The 19,623-nt window shown below is 43.0% G+C and overlaps 1 protein-coding gene across 1 annotated transcript; it reads right to left on the minus strand.

Moving 5' to 3' along the window:
• Nucleotides 1–8,953: 8,953 nt before the first annotated feature.
• On the minus strand, nt 8,954–15,269 carry FOXL3 (forkhead box L3). Its single transcript, XM_083151988.1, has 3 exons — nt 14,536–15,269; nt 13,478–13,646; nt 8,954–11,503 (listed from the first exon to the last, which is right to left on the minus strand). Exons 1-3 carry the CDS (start codon nt 14,640–14,642, stop codon nt 11,033–11,035), a joined length of 747 nt encoding a protein of 248 aa, XP_083008114.1. The 5' UTR covers nt 14,643–15,269; the 3' UTR covers nt 8,954–11,032.
• Nucleotides 15,270–19,623: the final 4,354 nt, after the last annotated feature.

A 19,623-nucleotide genomic window follows, 5' to 3' on the forward strand; every position in this document is an offset into this window, starting at 1 on the left:
GACTGGGGGCATGGCCTATGTTCGTGGGGCTCCCGCGAGGTCATTCTCTAATTTTTGCCATTCCCCCACCCCCTCTGCCTGCCTGTCTGTCTATTCCCCGCTGCTCTGCAGAGCAGCACAGGCATGGGGGACTCCCAACTCCCCCCCTCCACCACCACCACTGGACACTGCCGGTTCTGGGCGGGATGTGGGATCGTCCCCAAAAAATCAGGACAGTTGGGAGGTATGCTTTCAAGAAGGTAATAGATAGAATCATAAAGCTTTAAAATAAAAATCATTATATTTCTATTTTAGATATTAGTTATGACCAGTATACAGTAATACGTTATTGCAATTCTTCTGAGTAATTTCTTAAAAGTTACAAAGAACATTTACTTTGAGTGTCCCTCTCTGTGGGTACAGAGACTTCTAGCTGAATATCACTCCATTAAATGAAATGCTGGGGATGGTATTGTACGTTTCCTAGCTGCATTATTGGATAAAAGTTCACACACTGAGGTTTAGTAGTTTAATTCTGTTTACTCTTAAAAATGGTAAATGTCAACCGTGTTCCAACCAGCGATGTGAAAAATAAAACCATTATGTTGGCCCAATACATTTAGCGAGCAGATGCCTAAGATTCTCATTAAATGAAATCAAATTCATATTGTACATTAGGGCACCAGGGCTGTTTATTTGTGGCTTTAGCTTTCGCTTCAGGAAATGTTAAAGAACGCGCATTCCCAGAAGCCCTCCGGAGTATTTTAAAAAGTTTGGGGCTTGCAAACTGTTGGTTTCACAAAAACAGCTAACAACAGTTTATACGATATAATAAGGCACTACGGGTGACATTTAATGAAATGCGAAAATGTGATTTTTGCGATTTTTTTCACTTTTTCCCGAATTCGCATAATTTATGAGATGCGAAAAATGGCAAAAACCGCTGATTTTGCCGCAAAATCGCACATTCTGAAAGTGCGATTTTTAGTTGCGCTGGAACTCGCATCCAGATGTTTTCCCATTGAACAGTATACAATTTGCATATTTAATGAGATGCGAATTCGGGAAAATGTGTCTAAAGATCACCAAACATGTAGTCCAGGTTCTGATATGTGAATTTGCTAGAACCCTCCACAGATCATTGAGATCTCTGCATGGTCCTGTGTAAAAAAATGTGTGAAAGTTTTTTTTTTTTTAAATTGCGTGAGGTCCCCCCTCCTGAGCATAACCATCCCCGGGCTCATTGAGCCGGACCTGGTATCAAAAATACGGGGGACAAAAAGCATAGGGGTCCCCCGTATATCTGAAACCAGCCCCGGACTCTTGGACTGGTCCTGGTTCCAAAAAAATGGGGGACAAAAAAATATGGGGGTCCCCCGTATTTTGAAACCAGCACCGGGCTCCAGGGGGCCACTTTTTATATTAGGTCCCCCGGCCGAAACATGAGCACCGTGGCTGGTCAGCCTTGGGCGGGATAACTGGAGGAGTGTTGACCCCCTCAATAAAGGGGACCCCCCCAGGCTTCACCCGTCCAGGGCTGAATCCCGGGGCTGTCACCGGTTTGTGTTAAATCTCACATACCTAACATTGCTTTATGCAGAAGAACTACAAGTGCCAGCAGACCTCCCCCGCATGCTGGGACTTGGAGAACCACAAGTGCCAGCATGCGGGGCATTAATGGTAGTCCACCTGTAAAAAGAATGTTAAAATAAAACACACACACAGAAAAGTATAACTTTATTTCACACACAAACACACACCTCACTTTTACACTAGGTCCAGTTGTCCTCCCTCCTGCAGAGCCAGCTCACCCCGCACTAACAGCGGGGTGAGCCGTCTTTCTCCTGCGCAGCGCTACAGAGGCTGATAGCATTTTGGGCTTATGCGTCTCTCAGCCAATCAGGGATGCGCTATGCATCTCCTTGGAGACGCATCGGCCAATCACATTACAGGGCTCAGTATGGGGCTAGGGAGGAGGAGGCCACTGGTCTGGGCAGCACAGCAGGAAGCTGCCCGGACATAGGTTAGGGGGGAGCAGCGCGGTCAGTGTGGGGTGGCAGGGGTCAGTGTGGGGCGGTTGAGGATGCGGTAAGAAGCTTTTGCTGATGATACCCCCCATGGCGGCAGCCAGGCGTGCTGGTTTTCATGCATACCAAAATCAGGGGAGCCGAGAGAGGGGGGGAGCGGGTACTAATTACCCGGGCCCACACTTGCTGAAGGGGCCCCGCAGGTCTGACCCCTCCCTTCCCCCTCCATCCCTCCCGGGTAGCAACAGTAGTACACACTTCTACAGCATGTGCTGTGCTGACAGCAGGCTCAGCATGAGTGTCTCACTGACAGCGTGAGAGGTCATGCTGAGCCTGCAGTCAGCACAGCACATGCTGTAGGTGTGCTGCTGAGATTACAGATTTTAGAGTTTTCTTTCACCCTCCTCTAAACATTTTGGGGGCGTGGCCTAAGTGTGGGAGGTTCCCACAACACACACTTAGGCCATGCCCCCAAAATTTTATTGGGGCCCGGCATTCCTCTTGGCTGCCCTGACCAAAATGAGGTAAAAACCCTGATAATGAGGTTTTTACCACATTTTTTGTGACAAAAACAAACATAGTTAAAATCTCAAGTGAAAATAGTCAAGATTGTATGGTTCTGGGCTCTGCGGAGCTCATGTCACAATCACACAGTTTATCACTTATTTGACTTGATACTTTATTTACTCTATCATTATGTTTATTCTCTAAAGCATCTGGGGATAAATCCCTCTTGCCTAGGGTGGCGAATCCCACGATCGGCAAGATCATGGGATGTGACCCCCAAAACAATGGGATTTCAATCCCGGGATAGGAATTTCCAATCAGGGACTTTGGGATGAGATGGCGCATGTGTGGTCTAATGCCAAGCAGCATCTGAGCACCCGCTCAGATGCTGCCCAGCTTCTCCCACCCCCGGCAGTGCGGCTTTGCACAGCTTGACGACGGCAGAGGTCACGCTGCGCAGGCCACACAGCCGCATGGCACTCCTCATCCTGGGTGCGCTGTCCTCCCGCTGCATCTATTGCGTCCTGCCCGGCTCCAGGACAACAGTACACCCACCCAGCTTCCGGTAGCATCGTGGCTCCTGGCTCCATTGCCCGTCCACCCACTCGGCTTCTGGCTCCTATGGGCTACAGACCGCACTGCCAGTAAGGCAGTGAGGTCAGCGGGGTCGGCTGGGGGTCAGTGCTAACCATGCATGCGCAGACCCCCTGGCACCCGATAAAGCAGATCGCAGGGCTGGGCTCCATTCGGTACCCCTGTGACTGCACCAGCAGGTTGATACATTAAAATAAAAGGATCACATATTGCAATGGGATCCTGGATGGTAAATGCTGCCCAGATCGCATTGCATACTGTATGTCACGGGTGTCAAACACAAGGCCCGCGGGCCAGATCCGGCCCGCCAGACCTCGTCATGTGGCCCGCACGAGGAGATAGCATGCAGGGGCAGTGTGTCTAAAACAGGAGTGCTGCGTCCATGTCCGCGGCCGCCTTACCTGTTCCTCCACTGTCGGCGGCCATGTTCCTATAGGCACATATGTATGCGGCTACAGAAACATGGCCACCGGCCTCCATGGCTACGTGGAGGAGGGCCAGGCCGCCTGTTCCCTCTGATGCCCGGCAGTGACAGACACTGGGTGGGGACGTCATGACGATGACGCCGCCCGCCCATGCGTCTGTAGAGAAGTAGGAGCAGGCAGGGAAGCTGGACCAGGAGTCGGGGACAGTGTGGCCGCAGTAAGCAGTGAAGAAAAGCTGGAAGCCGCAGCAGCTGCAGGACAGACGGAGAAACAGTAATTGAGGATGAGGATCACACTCACAATAAAAAAAATATATATATCTGCTGTTTCCTGAGGTGTCCCCGTGTATAATAATAATAATAATAATGCCATGACACCACAGGCTGCTCCTCCTGTATAATCATTTATGTGTCATGGCATTACTTTTATTATATTATACAGGGGGAGCAGTCTGTGGTGTCATGGCATTATTATTATACAGGGGGAGCAGCCTGTGGTGTCATGGCATTCATTTTATATTATACAGGAGGAGCAGCCTGTGGTGTCATGGCATTATAATTATACAGGGGGACCTACAGATACAACCGGCCCTTTGAGGGTGACCAAACTGCTGATGCGGCCCCCGATGAATTTGAGTTTGACACCCCTGCTGTATGTGGTCAGATAATCAATGGACCTCTTAGAATGCAGCCACATCTAGTGATAATTAGCAAACCATGCAGCCTGCTTTCATATCTGACTATGAGAAAGCAACTAAGGGTCATACACATCTCAGTCATTATTCTGCGGCAGCTCAATGAGCTTTACTGGGTTAACTCAGAGGCAACTAAGCATTCCCATGTCAGAAAACAGTTCCATTTGTATATCATGGGTGTGTGACTAGAGTTACTCACTATTCTTAATTGTGCGTATTCAAAGTGAATGTCCAATTTGGACAGATCTCCTGTGCTTACAATGGAGCAGATAAAAGTGTAAATGATAATGATAACTGCTACTCTAGCGGATGAAGATACAATATAGATCCATGGCACTCAAAATATACCAGATGGTCCATGAACTATTCTTATGCGGGGTAGACACCAGGATGACCCGCTCACGATGCACATTGTGAGCGGCTCGTCTGTGTTTCTTCCGACCCACTCACGATGACGCAGGGGGCACGACCCGCTCACAATGTGCACCGTGAGCGGGTCCAATCCAATGGCGACCCACACCTGGGAGTATGGTGGTTTCCAGATCCTACCTGCTGCAGGTAGGATCTGAAGAACAACCGACCCGCGGGACCGCGCATCGGATTGGTTTCGGTCCACACCAGGACAGAAAAGGGCTCAATCACCACACAATCTACATCCAATCGGTCGGAATTGGATCTAGATTGATGGGATTGAACCCTTGTCATCCTGGTGTGTACCCAGCATAAGACAAACACCAAAATCACTTAGCCTACAAAAATATATCATTTTATAGACTAATAGAGGTTACAATCTGATAGTACAATAGATTAGAGTTTGATCACATTGTGTTTCTCTCAATGCTGTCACATAATAGCAGGCATGATGTATATCCTAAAAATCTATCACTTATAATTAAGCGATTTTCGCAATTAAATATTTTATGTGTGCAGGGTAATCTTATAATCTTTAAAATGCAATCCTAATAAAGAAAAAAATATTGTGTTGATGCTACTGAAATTAGAAATATTATAAATTCAATCAAATTCCACTGTTTCAATGACCATGAACATGGCAATTGAGAGAGTTTTAGATTTGGATGTATTATTTTGCACAGTATCCATTGTGTCAGTTGCGCTTTCACACATGCTACATAAAACATTTCGCATAAATATGTATACTGTATGTATGTGATCTATACAGGGCCGGCGCCACCACTAGGCAAATCTAGGCATTTGCCTAGGGCGCCGGCCACTGGAGGGCGGCATTTTGTGCCGCCCGGGTACCTGTCCTACGGCGCTGTGTATTTAAATCTGGCGCTTCTAGAGTGAAAACTCTGGCAGCACGGCGCACGCTGATCTCAGCCAATCAGCGTGCTGCCAGTGTTTTCACACTAGAAGCGCTTCCGCATAGCCCGGCGGATAGCGCTCGTGATTTCTAATGGACTGCAGGGACCCCCGCGGCCTCCGCCGCCAGATTTAAATACACAGCGCCGCAGGACAGGTACCACCCCCCCCCCCACCCCGATTTGCCTGGGGCGCTCCGGTGCCTTGCACCGGCCCTGGATCTATACTAGAGAAGCTTCCAAACAATTTATTCATTTATTTCAGTTGTATCAGGATTTCATTCAAATTTACTCTCTGCCCCAGCTGCCCCCTGCTCCCCCCGATCCCCTGCCCATCGCTCTGAGGTGCAAGTGGGCAGGGAAGCTACTAGTCTTATTCGCCCATGGAATTCCCCATGTTTACAGAGTAGATCCAGGTATCCCCCCATGTTTTTCGTACACTGGGGGGAGTAATGTACCAGTGCTGCTAGTGTTATTCCTCCGTGCAATCCCCTATGTTATTCATACACTGAGCTGATACAGTGCAGCGGGAAGGTGGAGCAGATGAGCGGAGCTTAGTCAATATTTAAATTCGATTTGTAAACAAACTATACCATGTGCAATTGTAAATGATCAATTCCTCAGAAGGGGAGAACGTCATCTTTCAAATGGTTCCTCATTTATCAATTTTGGTTAAGTATGAAGGTAGAAAAAGGGAACGTCATGAAAAATCACCTTTTAGAAATAATATATATGACACACACACACATGTTTTCATATACAAATATACAATCCAAATGCTGTTTTATAGCAATATATTCCACACCACAACTGGTCATGTGATAAATTAATTTATGTTAATGTGCCTGTGCAGCATATGGCTCTGCCTGTAAGTTTCCTAATAGAAAGTTGGTGATCCGTATCAATCTAGAAGCTGACGTTTACTCGGGGGTAATATGATATTAATGTTAATATCAATGATCGATCTGAGATTTGCAAGCAAGGCATAGGAAATTAAATTATAATTGCACTGGGAATGTTGTATTCTGGCTCCGACATTTAAATAAGGTCACAACTCCTGCACCTGTGTTATGTTGCTGGATATTAAATGCCATTCACTTGGAGCCCTGTGAAACTAGTGAATAAGTCGCCAGGGTGCACAACAACACTGCATGGCATTACTTTTCGAAAAATGATTGATATCCCATCATAAAACAAATGCCCGCAGTTATGTGCGCACAATTGTTATTATTACATTACAATAATGTAATATATACTGAATGTTTGTGGATTGCAGATATGAGAGACGAGATCTCATTCTTATTTTCACAGCAGGTGAGTTCACATTTGACCATTTGATTTGGCAGATGGGCCAAGGTGAGGCTTTATTGGAGCGCACATGTGGTCAGTCCTGCTCAAGTTGCACTAACTGTGTTTACAACTTTAGGTGGACTATGAGGGAAATTTCTAAATGAGGAAAGTGAGGATGTTGCCTATTGCGGCCAATCAGATTCTAGCTAAAATTTCTCTCTTGCATTCCAGACAGAATCGGATTGGTTACTCTGGGCAACACATCACCACTGTTCACTTTAATTATGTTTGAAGGATGTTTAACTTCTCTCATTAACCATGTGTCTAGAACTTTCTCAAGAGCAAAATATAACAGCATCTGGACAGCCATTGTCTGAGCCACACTATCCAGTATCATAGGTACAGATGTAGCAGCTCTCAAGGGAGCTGGTCCTGGCGATAGAATCTTCAACCACTGCTTTGCACCATCTGACAAAATGGGGTGTGCACACACAAGATGCTCGCATGCCCCGTTCTGTCATAGCCTGCTGCCGCCCTCCACCGGCTCCCCACTGCTCCCCCGTAGCCCCCTGCAGCCCCCACTCGCCCTGCCTGTCTCCCTGAAGCGGAGACAGGCAAGGAATCCGCTCCCCGCTGCCGTGCTGACTGGGACGCGCGAGACGCTTGTGCATCCCAGTCCGATAGAGCTCCTGTCCGGCAGCCTGCGCCAGTTGAGGAGATCTGGCGATAGTTCAGGCTGGCTGACAGGCGCTCCTTCTGTAGGCCTAATGTGTTATAAGAGATCTAGACATTTTTCCAGTTTGAACATATACTTTGCAATGCTCAGTGTAGAGGTATGTGGTTCATAAGTCGACAGTAATTAGGTCGACAGTGAAGAGGTCGACCACTATTGGTCGGCATGTAAAAGTTTGATACATAAAAAGGTCAACATGGTGAAGATGTTGACATGAGCAATCGGTCAACATGGAAAAAGTCAACATGAAAAAGGTTTTCATGGTTTTTTTTTTAAAGGTGGATCTTCACACTTAACTCTCCACATGGACATAGATGGAGAATATAAAAGTGTGCCAAGGACTTATACAGTGTCCATGTCGACATAGACACCCAAAAACTATGAAAAGCTCATGTCAACCTTTGCTTGTGTTGACCTTTTGACCATGTTGATCTAATGCCTGTCGACCTTTCTCATGTGTCGACATTTTGCCAGTGGACCAATAGTCGTCGACCTAATTACTGTCGACTATATGACCCATACCCACTGTAACTTAGGGCTTAACAGAATCAGAGGAACTAATAGAACGCTACCTTGCCCTATTACAGTGCATCCCAAGCTGTGTGCCGTGGCACTCTGAGGTGCCTTGGGACATTTGCAGGGGTGTCTCTGGGGCTGGTCCAGGAGTGATACAGATTCAAGTTGGTCAGCATCATAGGCAATGCTTGTGGCTTCCCATCATAAAATATGTGGACAATCAGAAGTAAATGCTGTTCCTCACCACATAACTAACCCTTAAGGAAGATGTCTAAATACAATTTACTTAATTGAATTTGTTTTCTAAATTTCTCAATAAGAATCTTTTGGCCTAGGGGTGCTGTGAAAAAAATTCTAATGCTCTAGGGCGCTATAATTAAAAAATGCTTTTTATTATCAAGTTTAATATTTAACACATTAGTAACAACTTAAATGTCCACTTTAATGTGGGGAATTCCCGATGCTATTTCCGTCAGGGAACCTTTCTAAGTGATTTGGATGTAGTCAAAATCGCTTAGAAGAATCGCCCTGTGTGTACTCTCCTACACCCGGACAGGGGAGATGGCTGCGGGGCCCTATTCAATGTTGTCTTCCTCGACAGCATTGAACAGGGGATCTCGGCAGATGAGCCCAACTACACAAGCAGTTGGGCTCGTTCTGTCGAGAACGGCCAGGAATTGCCGAGCTCCGGCTGCAGCTCGCCGATTCCCGGCCGCAGCTCACGACCACGCCCCCTTCTCATCCCGCTGCAGGCGGGACATCGAATCCCGCCTGCAAATTCTCGGTCGAGCAGACCGAGAAAGCGACAGGGTCATGGCGGTTGGGCCAGCTCGACCGCCGTGACCCAACATTGAATACCCCCCAAAAAGGGGTTAACAGATTGAAACCCACACTCAAAAATGGGGAACATTAGCAGATAATAAGACCATGATTTGTCACTGTACAATACAAAGTACTTTATATACATCCACTGAGAGTTGTACAGTATTCCAAACAAACAGCCAAAGCACCTACAGCAAGACATGCCAAACAGGCTAGCATAAATAAGAATCCTGATAACACCTTGTACCATTTTATAGGCTTGTTCAATGAAAGAAAATGTAATATATATCATACTGTGATGAATTTGCATAGTCAGACAAGGAAAGCATATTGGAACAAATACTGTCACACACATAAATCACACACTGACATTCTACCAAATGCAGCCCGCTTCATGAAAGTGCATTCCTCTACTTAAAATAACCTATAAAAATATATAGTATATCTATATATTAACAATGTGTAATAACTTAATTTACATTTTATGTTTCTATAAACATCAACCTGTTTTACTAGTTATGTGACTGTAACACACTGGCTTTTATAACTGGTTTTTAATCAATTTTCACTGATAATACAGTAGTTTTGGATATGTCTGGATTTTTATGAGTCATGGTGCAGTGTAATACGACTACATCTTCATATAATAGCTACTAGAATATAACTAATTCAGTTGGTTTTTAAAATACCAGTTGAATTAAAAGAAATGGCGTTCTAAGTGTTCTATGGGGTATAGTTACCAAAGGTCCATTTTTTTACATAATTTATTGATATATGATATATGATTTTTTTTATTTATTATTTTAAATTTTGGTTGATTTTTGGATGATGTTAAGCTCTTTCAATTTGAATGTATTCGATGTTGGACTTCCAAGGCTAGAACGCATATTTAATAACATTTAAAAATGAATATAAAAATGAATCTGTCAGCCTGGGAAGTCCAGCATCGATTAAGATTGGTTTTACACTTTTTGAAAATATACCCCTAGAAGTCTGTGTTGTTAAATATTCCACACAAGGTTTGATTTTGCTGGCTTATTATGCCAATTCTATATGGTCTGAATCAGACATCGCTACTGAACAGCATCTTTTTGAATTCACTCAGATGTAATCTGGATGGCTAGAAAATATGAATATATGAATATATGAGCAGTCATCTTACAACTGCCCTGTGTCAGGTTCCGGCAGTTGCGTCTGAGTACTCATAATGCCCGTGTTTGGGCATGTTTAATGACTCACATAATTAAGCCAAATAGAAAACTCATTAAGTTGTTTAGAAAAAAAAATCACTTGGCTACCTGGAATGCTAAAAGTTTTAGCAATAAAAACTTTATAAATATTATAAGTCAAATGTTATTCAATTGGCTTTATATGAATGCAAAATGGACAGTATAGATGTGTGTTGTAAGCACTGGAAATTAATTTCTGTAAAATGTATTAGATGTTAGAATATATTTAAATGTTTGTCAAGTCTTTCAATTTTTTTATACATGATACTCGTGTCTTGAGGTCCGTAAGGGCAAGCAAGCTGACGATTAGGAATTTGCCAATGTTTAAAACTAACTAATAGAATTTTTATGTTTTGCTTAGTGTTTTTAATGAAATTATTATATTTTTGAACAGTGTTTGTAAATCCAAAACCTAACGAAGCAAGTGTGAGTCCCACTAGCTAGGAACGATAATGAACATGTCTGTCTGCTTGCAGTATTTTTTTATTTTATATACTTGCCACATGAATCTATATAAACTTGTGCCAAGTACCATGTACAGTCATTTCTTCTGTATACTGCCTTGTCCCTTTAAATATAGCTTCAGGCCATATACTGTAGTCTACTCTAGCCAGTTGCCTGCAGATTTATCCTTTATTCCAAGACTACTTTTTAAATATTATCTGATACTGTTCATAAATAAAATGTATAATGACATCTCTAGCTCTTATATTACTGAAGTTCATACGTGATCTCTGGAAATTACATTTCTCCATTTTGATTATATTAATGTCTAAAGCAAAACTTAGTTTTAAGTCGATTCAGTTACACAACTACAGAAGTGATCGTCGCCAAATATGTGTGTCTGAGAATCACAATAGGTAAAGAACCAAGGTGAAGTTCATATCTTTAGTTTTATAGACTCCAAAGGTGGAGATTCCGTGGCTGAGAATCCAGAGTGTGAAATCTATTATTGAGAATGTTATGTTGGGGTCTTAGAACAGGTGAAGGGTCTGGAGCTGATAAAATGTAGTCAATGCTAAATTTGATCTCTTCAGTCTTTCCGAGAGCAGAGCTGTTCTCAATCTGTCTGCTGGAGATGTTGTTGGAGAACAAACTGCTTGAGTCCACCAGTCTAGTTCTTGGTTCAGATCGGTTCTCATTGCAGAGAACCAGATGTTCTGCAGAGCCAATTATGGCAAACTCTCCAGAACTAGGGTTTTTAGTCAGACTTGGTTTTCTATCCTTCTGAGATTTTTTCATGTTTCTTCTCCTCCGCCTTCTTTTATAATTCCCATTTTCAAAGAGGTCAAGCATTGACTCACATCCAGAAGCAAAAGACCAATAGTTTCCCTTTCCCTTTTCATTTCCTTCTGTTCTTGGGACCTGCAGGTAGAAAAATGTATGTCACAACCCTGACAAAAAAGATCAGAAAATACCAACGTCTCCATCATATCAGTGGTCAATTAACTCGGTTGACCGGTGACCAGTTTTTCAATAAAATGTATCATCTGTGGGAGCATAATTTATATTTAGACTACACATCTTTCTACTAATAGTTGGAGCAGATTATGTTGCTTCAATTAGATATTAATTAATTAGATAATTAGATAATATCAAAGTGAAGTGTTCTAAGTGTGACTTTTCTAGAGTTATTTAATAAGGCAGTGTTTCCTAAACTTGGTTCTCAAGACACACAAATAGTGTAGGTTTTAAGGTTGTCCATGCTTGAGCACAGATAATTCAATAAAAAAATTATTGGGGTACTAATTAATTCCCCTGTTTTTAAGCTTGTCTATACTTAAACATGGGCTGTTAGTGTGCTTTAGCAACCCCAGTAAACTCCGTATTTTATACAGTAATATATAAGCCCAATAAGAATTTGTGTCTTCTCGTTGACATTCTCGTCACTTATATTTTAATTTTGCATAATGTTTATGAGATCTCTATTTGCAAGGTTTTGTGACTTGTAAAGTGGAAATGCTTACTCCTAGAGGTGCAAATTCTGTTTGTAACACTTAAAGGCATTGTAGAGCTAATGTCAAGCTAAGTGTTAGATCAGTAAATATTTCCAGTGGAGAAATCCTGTAGATAAAAGATTTTTGTTTTAAGCCACTTAATTTCTCATTTGAAAGTAATATGGCCTACCAAATATATGATGGATTTGTGCTGCCTTATTGTTGCCCGTTAATGACTAAATGTAAATGAATATTTATTGTAAATCCCAGAAAAATCTTGCTGTAGTGAATACAAAAGAAGGAGGTGAATACCCCTAATCGGATCGAAATACCGGATACGAGTCAGAATTTTTAACATGGATCCAACCCAGATGTTATACTCGGGTCGGCCAAGTTTACACTGCACATGGGTGCATTCTTTCTTCTGCCCCTGCTTTGAGATTACATCATCTCCAAGTGCTGGGAGATGATGTAAGATTTGGCTTTCCCCATGCTGTAAACAGGTTGCCTATTAACTCTGCACCATTTCTATGGGTCATTCCTATGTCCATCCCTGGTCACTTATCAGATTGGATTGCTGGTTCACTTGGCCTGGGTTATTTATTGTGACCCTTTCAGACTGAGACATGACTTGGGTGGAACCGGCAATAACTCGAGTTATTACGGCAGTCTGAAAAGGGTATAAGAGAGCTGAGACTACTGTTTTTTCAAACTCAGTTGATACATGACATATGAAATCTCCAGCTCACAAGTTGATAAGCCACATGTTAATTTATTCTAGTTAACAACATTACATTACTTTTGAATGCTGGATTCCCTAGTTTACAGATCATTTGCATTACAGGTTGAGTATCCCTTATCCAAATATCCATTAACCAAAATATTCAGAAAACCATAGTTTCCAAAATGTACTTTTTTTGTTGTTGTTAAAATCTACTGTGGACATGATATGTAACTGACACTACAGTGGACATGATATGTATCTGGCACTACTGGGGACATAATATGTAACTGTCACTACTGGGGACATCAGTAACTGGCATTACTGGGGACATGATATGTAACTGGTACTAAATATGTGCAAGAAAATGATTGCTTGGAATTTAAATTCAGTACCTGAGATAGGACACAAACTTTGTTTCATGTTTTCAAACCTTGTTTAATGCACAAATAAAATGTATTTGTGAGTATTTCATGTGTTTGATGTGTTTATAACATTATAAATGCAAGATACTTCATTCAAATATAAAAATATTCCGAAATACGGAATAATCCGTTATCCAAAATACTTCTGGTCCCGAGCATTTTGTATAAGGGATACTCAACCTATACTGCATTTAACTGCAAAACCTGATAGAAAGAAAAAATTGCACCTAATATTTGCACACAATCGCTGTCTTACCTTTACAAAACAGTTGTTGAGTGACAAGTTGTGTCTGATGGAATTCTGCCATGCCCTCTGATTGGATCTGTAGTATGGGAATTTCTTCATAATAAAGTCATATATACCAGACAATGTGACTTTATTATCAGGACTTTGCTGGATCGCCATTGCTATCAATGCAATATAACTGAAATAAAAGCACGGATAATCAGAATACTCAATAAGCAACGATATGAGAAGACTTTAGTTGTAGCATCCTCAAGTTACACTAATTAGTAATACATGCAGAGTTCAGCGCAAATTCAACGCACTACACAATCCGTACAGCACGTTACAACGTTATATGCTGTTAGTCATATATTATACAGTATATATAGAAATATAATCTCATTTAAAAACACAGTCTATCATATAAAATATTATGTAACAATTTATTATAACCTACAATAAAAAACATTATTAAGTAATAATAATCATGCAATAATGGTGTTTACAGAGGTATAGATCACAATTCTTATTAATTTATACATAATACCCCCCCCCCCCCGAAAATTGTATACATATTTACATAAATACTATATTTGCAGTATATATAAATATATATATATATATATATATATATATATATATAGATAGATAGATAGATAGATAGATAGATAGATAATGTATAAATTGCATATAATAATAATAATAATAATAATAATAATAATAATAATAATAATAATAATACTATTTATATAGCATTCTTTCTCCAACAGGACTCATAGCTTATCAGTATAATACTTAATAGTGTAATATACTTCTGTTATATTATACTATTTTATATACTATTATATGCTGTACACTTGACACACTTTATATACCTAAACCAGATAGTTAGAGTTGTTTTTTTTCAATGTCCACAACACAAAAGTTAAAGTTACAGCAACTCAATTTCTCCTCTACCAATTTCAAAATGAGTTCTATACTGTAAAGTATATAATTTCAGTATGACATCAGGCAACTAAATGGAAACACTACCTGCATGCATTTCTCTAATCTAGAATAAAATAGGTCATTATTCTAAATCTTCTTACCTATAGGCAGGTCTGGTACACTTTTTCTCCTCGTCTGAACTGCAAGTTGGGTAATCATCTCCATCATAGTTGAAGCAATTATATGGGTACTGAGTATGGTCAAACATAGTGCAGGTCCCTTTATTGCTCTAATGTGCCTCTGTTGTTGTGCTGGGTCCTGTTTGTTCCAACTCCTGAGAGGGAGGGGGGAGATGCTCGGCTGAGCTCTCCCAGCCTAAGCCTGGACTCCCACTGTACTCCCCTCCCTCTGACTTGAGTAGAGGTTGTTCCTAACTCCCAGACAGCAAGACTATTGGGATATTTTGTTTGCGTCCAATATGGTTATAAGAAAGACAGCAAATAACTGATTAAATTGGGTCGTTTTATTCTGAACCATTGAACTCTGCCTTTGTACAACCTCTCACTTTGAATTTCTGGGTGGTCCGGAGGCAGACAGAAAAGATGGTGTTGGTCGGGAGGGGGTCCCAAAAAAGGTTTTTTTTTTATGTACTTGAAACACAAGCAAACAAAAGTGATCTCTGCACATACATATATGAAAGGTATTCTTTTTACGGTCTTTTGTTAAGCGCTTGTGACTGCCAAGCTATTTTCTGATAAGCCAGCATCCTTTTGCAGACAGGTACCAACGTCAGTTCCAAACATTCAAAGCTCTGATGTTCTGTGTGCTGTAATAGATAGCAATTCCATTTCTTTTTAATAAGGAGGAAGCAATATTTTCAAAAGAGAACAGAGCCGCAGATATGAAGGACCGCTGTCAAAAAGCAAAGTTAAAGGAAAATAGCTGGAGGCTGCAGAACTGACTGTGTGTGGGCTTTGATCTCAAGGATGAATTAGTGTAATAGCCTTCCGACTTTAGCATCCAACATTGTAACAATGCAATAGTATTCTCCTTGCTCTGTGCAATGTTTATCAGATGAATCATGTAAACAGAAAAGGCTTTACTGGACCTGTTAGGGACTAAAATAGGTGAAGGGAAGATAAGGCAATGTGTTAATTTTCCAGGATCGGAGCCAGGCCATCAGCCTGGCACAGAGAAGAGGAACTTAGGGAGTCTTGCACTGTGATGCTTTTGTATAATGCTGGAAAGCTGAACATTTTGGAAGGTCAAATAAGTTCTGTGTATTTGTTTTTGGCACAGCGTACTTTGCGGCAGGCGTGCAGCGTACAATGGAAGATATGTATAATTGGGGCTAGGAATCACTTTGTCTAGACAGTTCTCTGATTTACATTACAGAGCGGGCATTCAATTAAGTTCTGCTTGCTATTGATACCATGGCGAAAGTATGTTGTCATTTTATTTTTTATTTTGTTTGTAAGGGACCCAAAATCTCATCACAAAGGGCCTGATTCAGACGGGTTCGCTAGGCTGCATATACTCGCAGTCTAGCGAACAGGTAAGTGCCGCCTGCTGCCCCGCTGAATGCCCACCCGCCCCTGCCTCCCGAATCCCCTTGCTAACAAGCGGTTGATAGGTCAACAATGTCTAGGTTGGCCGTCAATAAGTCGACCCCTATTGGTCTACAAGCAACATGTCAACAAGCAAACGGTTGTCATAATGATGGTCGACACATAAAGGTCGACATGGATTTTTTTTTTCTGGCTTGTTTTCAATTCTCCATCCATGTCGGCATAGATTGAGAAGATAATAGTGTGCCAAACGTGGCCAGGTGCCCCTTTACATTAATCAGGGGTCCATGTCTACATATGTCAACATAGACACCAAAAACTGTGCACAATTTGTGTCAACTTTTTCCTGTGTCGACCTTTCATTCATGTGGACCTATTGCATGACAGCCTATTGCCTGTTGAGCAATAGTGGACAACCTCATTAGCTGTTGACCTAGACCTCTTTTATCATAATAAATGTCCACTAAAACCTTTCTCACTACAATCCAGGACTCCCTTGCAGCAGCAGCCGAAAACAAGTAGCCAGTCAGAAAATGCTTTTGATTGGTTTCAGGTAATGGGTGATGGGGAGTTATACTTTATCCCAGGTATAATGATTTCTTCACAATTTCCCAGCATCCATGTAAAGCAACATATATATACTATAGTATGTACAGTACATTTTCTTTTACTTTTTATCAGAAAAGACATCCTCTTCTAAAGCAAAAATAAACACATCCCTTTGAAGGTTTCATTATTGTTTTCTGTTCGGTTCAAGACCCTCCTTGTTGGGTGCTCATATATGGGCCTTCATTCTTTCTGACAAAATCCTTCTTAGATGGACAAAACCATGGCCCTTATTCTGATCGGTGCGGACTTTTCCGCATTATTTCGGATGGCGTTTTTTAGCCGTCTGCGCATGCGTGGAGAACGCGACGCGCATGTGCCACGCATGGTCTCCGTACATGTTCTCACTAATCCCGTACAGAACTGTGCACCGCATACATTCGGCCAATAGGGGTGTGTTATGGGCGTCATGCGGAATGACACAGGGGCGTAGTTTCAAAGTGGGCTAAACTGGGCGGAAACATGGGCGGACACGGGGGAGTACACATATATTGGTAGGCGTGCATTCGGACAGCACGCCGAATGCACGCGAACAAAAAGGGAAGAAATGTGCGGTGTCCAAAAGGTTACTTTTGCTTTGCGGACACCACTCGGTCATGCGCTAGGCAATCGGAACGCCTAATCAGGACGGACGCACCTCAACCAATGTCACCTGAACCCAATACAATCACATACTTTACCCATTACTTGTTAATTACACGCTTCTCACTGCTACAATTGGAAGCATTTCAGCTTAAAGGGAACATTACATGCTGCACTTGTCACACACTTTAACATTGCAAATAATGCACACAACGTAATAATATTAATACTAATACACATGCCACTTCTGCATGTCTAAATTAATACAGACATTTGTGGGGCCAAAATAACATTTATTAAACAAACTTAGGCAAAAAATGAAAATACATAACAAAACAAATGGTACCATACCAGGACCAAATAAAATAATAAAGAATAAATAGCCACAGCAGAATCATTGGGAACACATCAGGTGGCTTCACAACAAAAGTACAGCAACAACACTTCAAGTACAGCACACTGAAACAGGGCAACAGAGGAACCAAACATGACATTTGAACCGCGGGCAAAATTGGTGACCCTGGGCACGGATTTGGACACAGGCTGCTGACACACACAGCTCAATGGAAGATTTGGGAAGACATAACGGTGGAGATTAATGGGGACACAAGTTCATTTGCGAGCACGTTTGGCCCTGGCAGGCTCCTTGCCACGTGCAGCAGCTCTTGTGCCTCGTCCACGGCCAGAGGCTGATGGTGGCTCATGTGGAGCGCATGCTGGTGAGGGGGTGGATCTTCTTCCCCCTCTGGCAGCAGGGAGTGATGAGGATGGTAATGCACCCGAAGCGGGTGACATTAGGGCCCTATTGCTGTTAACTAGCTCCACCATAAGTTCATTATGGCGGAGGAGGAGGTCGTTTTGCCGCAGGGCTTGATCAGCCAGCACCTGCAGGCTACCAGCAATAGCTTGTTGGCTGCCAGCCATAGCTTGCTGGCTGGCACTCATAGCCTGCAGGCTCTCAGCAATACTCTGCTGGCTGGTGGTCAAACCCTGCAGCACCTCCTCGGCCCTACGCACCCGCTCGAATGCCGACTCTCCCTGCTGCACAATACTATCCAGCACACGGCCCCACATGGACAATTCAGCCGCGGACAATCCCGGCGGCTGCTGCACGGGCCTGCTACTGGGGCCAGGTGGCACAGACTCCACAACCTCCTCAAGAGAATCTTGACCAAGCGGTGGCGATGCTGTTGAACAAGAAAATTGAAATTACCACACATTCCATGCAAAATGTTAAACATCTACTTATGGCCTTGCAAATAATTACCTTCTAGAGTAGAAGCCATCACTTCCGCTGGGGACTCGCTGTCTATAGTGCTCACCCCCCGGACCTCCTCCACTGCTATACAGCACTGGGCCATCTCTTCCAGGGGGGTGAGCTTCAGCTTGGATGGCATGGGGCCAGCCCCAGAGGTCTGGCTGTGTTGCCACCGGTCGGTCAATTTCTTCTTGAGGTTGCCTTTGAAGTCGTGCCACCTGCAATCAAAGTGTACATATTAATACATGTAACTCCTCATCTTTGCTGTAGCACCCATTGCAATCTGAAACATAATACAACATGTGGCTACTGACACCAAACTTACATTATATTCTTTTTTCAAACCAATCCTTAGAAGATACAAAAACAGTCACCCTCCAATAACTATCAATTCAATGTCATGGCCTACATGTCTGTGCGTCCAAGCAACGTGAACACCCATTGCCCAACTAGATCTAATATTGAATGTAAACATTACTGGACTTGTACTACTCTAATGTAACACACATGTACTTGCCTCTTCTTAACATGCTCTGCCTGTCGAACTTGTGGAGCCACTGCATTAATCTCCGCCGTTATCTCCTCCCAGATCTTCCATCTCCTTGTGTGTGTCAACTTCACCGCTGGACACTCAATTAAATCACGTGCCCGGGTCACCAGGATGTCAAGCTCCCGCGGTTCATATGCCATGTTTCTTGTTGTGGGTTCCCGTGTTGCCCCACTGCGGCCATGGGCACTGGCACGGGCACTGCCACTGCCACGGCCACGCCCACCGGTTGCTGTACCTGAAGTGCTGGGCTGGCTACTCTGTTGGGAAGCCACCTGCTGTGTTCCCAATGATTCTGCTGAGGATGGCCCAGCTGCTGATTGGCCTGCTGTTGATGGGCCAGCTTGGTCCTCTGGGTTGAGGGGTACATAGGTGGTGTTGGCCTCCATGCGGGCCAACAGATTCTGCACCACCTGCTCTTCCTCTGAGTCTGACCCTGCCATGTTTGCAACAAGTGTTTGCCTTTCTAGGACCACTTTAAATACTATTTCTGTAATTGGCGTTAATCAGCTGCAAGCTGCGTTCCGTACGGCCGCGTCCCGTACGCCAGCGTCAACCGTGCGGCACATACGGGCCGCCCCTTGGTGTGGAAAAATATTCCCAAAAAACCTGGCAAACTCAGTAAGTCTGATTTATTTGCTAAATGCAGAGTCCAACACCAATGACCAAATACAACTGAGGTCAGACA

The sequence above is a fragment of the Crinia signifera genome, chromosome 7, assembly GCF_055691185.1.
Source record: "Crinia signifera chromosome 7, ASM5569118v1, whole genome shotgun sequence".
Classification (NCBI taxonomy): domain Eukaryota; kingdom Metazoa; phylum Chordata; class Amphibia; order Anura; family Myobatrachidae; genus Crinia; species Crinia signifera.